The 1195-nt window shown below is 59.7% G+C and overlaps 1 protein-coding gene across 1 annotated transcript; it reads left to right on the forward strand.

The window, feature by feature from the left end:
- Positions 1-51: 51 nt before the first annotated feature.
- Positions 52-1147, forward strand: LOC115307524 (class I histocompatibility antigen, F10 alpha chain-like; the record flags this gene model as incomplete). The annotated part of the gene is made up of 3 exons (XM_029960153.1): positions 52-382; positions 631-903; positions 1019-1147. Coding segments are annotated over 3 exons (733 nt in total), but the record flags the coding sequence as incomplete, so codon positions are not given.
- Positions 1148-1195: the final 48 nt, after the last annotated feature.

A 1195-nucleotide genomic window follows, 5' to 3' on the forward strand; every position in this document is an offset into this window, starting at 1 on the left:
GGATCCAAGGCGCTCCAAAGGCTGGGATGAGGCTCTGTGTGTCTCCATCAGACTCTGGGGCTCCACAGGGCTGGAATTCCAGGGTCTCCATGGATCCGATCCCACCCCCCAGGTCTCCACACAGTGCAGCAACTTTCTGGCTGTGACCTCCTGTCCGACGGGAGTGTCCACAGAACCCTTCGGTACGGCATTGATGGGCAGGATTTCATCTCCTTCTTCCCGGAGACCGGGACCTTCATGGCGGCCGATGGAGCTGCCCGGATCATCCAGAGGAAATGGAAATCCGAAGGGTACGAGGCTCTTCAGCCTAACCTGGCACAGAGCTGTGTGGAATGGCTCCAGAAATACGTCAGATATGGGCGGGAGGCGCTGGAGTGCAAAGGTGAGGGAGACACAATTCCCATAGGAATGTGGCATTTGGGAATGTGGGATTTGGGAGGGTGGAACTGAGGAACATGGGAATTCCCATGGGAATTCCATGGATGAATCTGAGTCATCCAACTCCCATGGGAATTCCATGAATGGATCCCACTGTTGTCCCATTCCCATGGGAATTCTGTGGATGGATCTCCCTCCAGTCCCATTCCCATGGGAATTCCATGGATGGATCTCACCATTATCCCATTCCAGATCCCCCCGATGTCCATGTGTCCGGGAAAGTGGAACACGGGATCCTGACGTTGTCCTGCCACGCGTACGGATTCTACCCCGGGATGATCGGGATCAACTGGCTGAAGGGGGATGAACTGCGGGATCAGGAGACGGAGTGGGGCGGGATCGTTCCCAACAGCGACGGCACCTTCCACAGCTGGGCCAGGATCGAGGCGCTGCCGGGGGAGCGGGAGCAGTACCGGTGCCGGGTGGAGCATGCCGGAATGCCGGAGCCCGGGATCTTCGCCTGGGGTGAGGCTGGGAACGGGCAATGTGGGAACTGGGGGTTTGGGAAGGGGGAATTTGGGAGTGTGGGACAGCGGGATGGGGGTAACCCTCCCCCTCCTCCCCCTCCTGCCCTTCCCAGAGCCGGAATCCGTCTGGAATTCCATCCCGGTGTGGGTGGCTGTGTCCGTCATCGCTGCCATCATCATCATCATCGGCCTCCTGGGAGTCGGTGTCTGGAAGCTCCGATCCGGTAACTCCCGGGATGGGGGTCGGCAAGGGGCACGGATCCGCCCGGCAGCATTCCGGGGATCCTGTG

Source organism: Manacus vitellinus, unplaced genomic scaffold (assembly GCF_001715985.3).
Source record: "Manacus vitellinus isolate BGI_N305 unplaced genomic scaffold, ASM171598v3 scaffold_2565_pilon, whole genome shotgun sequence".
Lineage (NCBI taxonomy): Eukaryota > Metazoa > Chordata > Aves > Passeriformes > Pipridae > Manacus > Manacus vitellinus.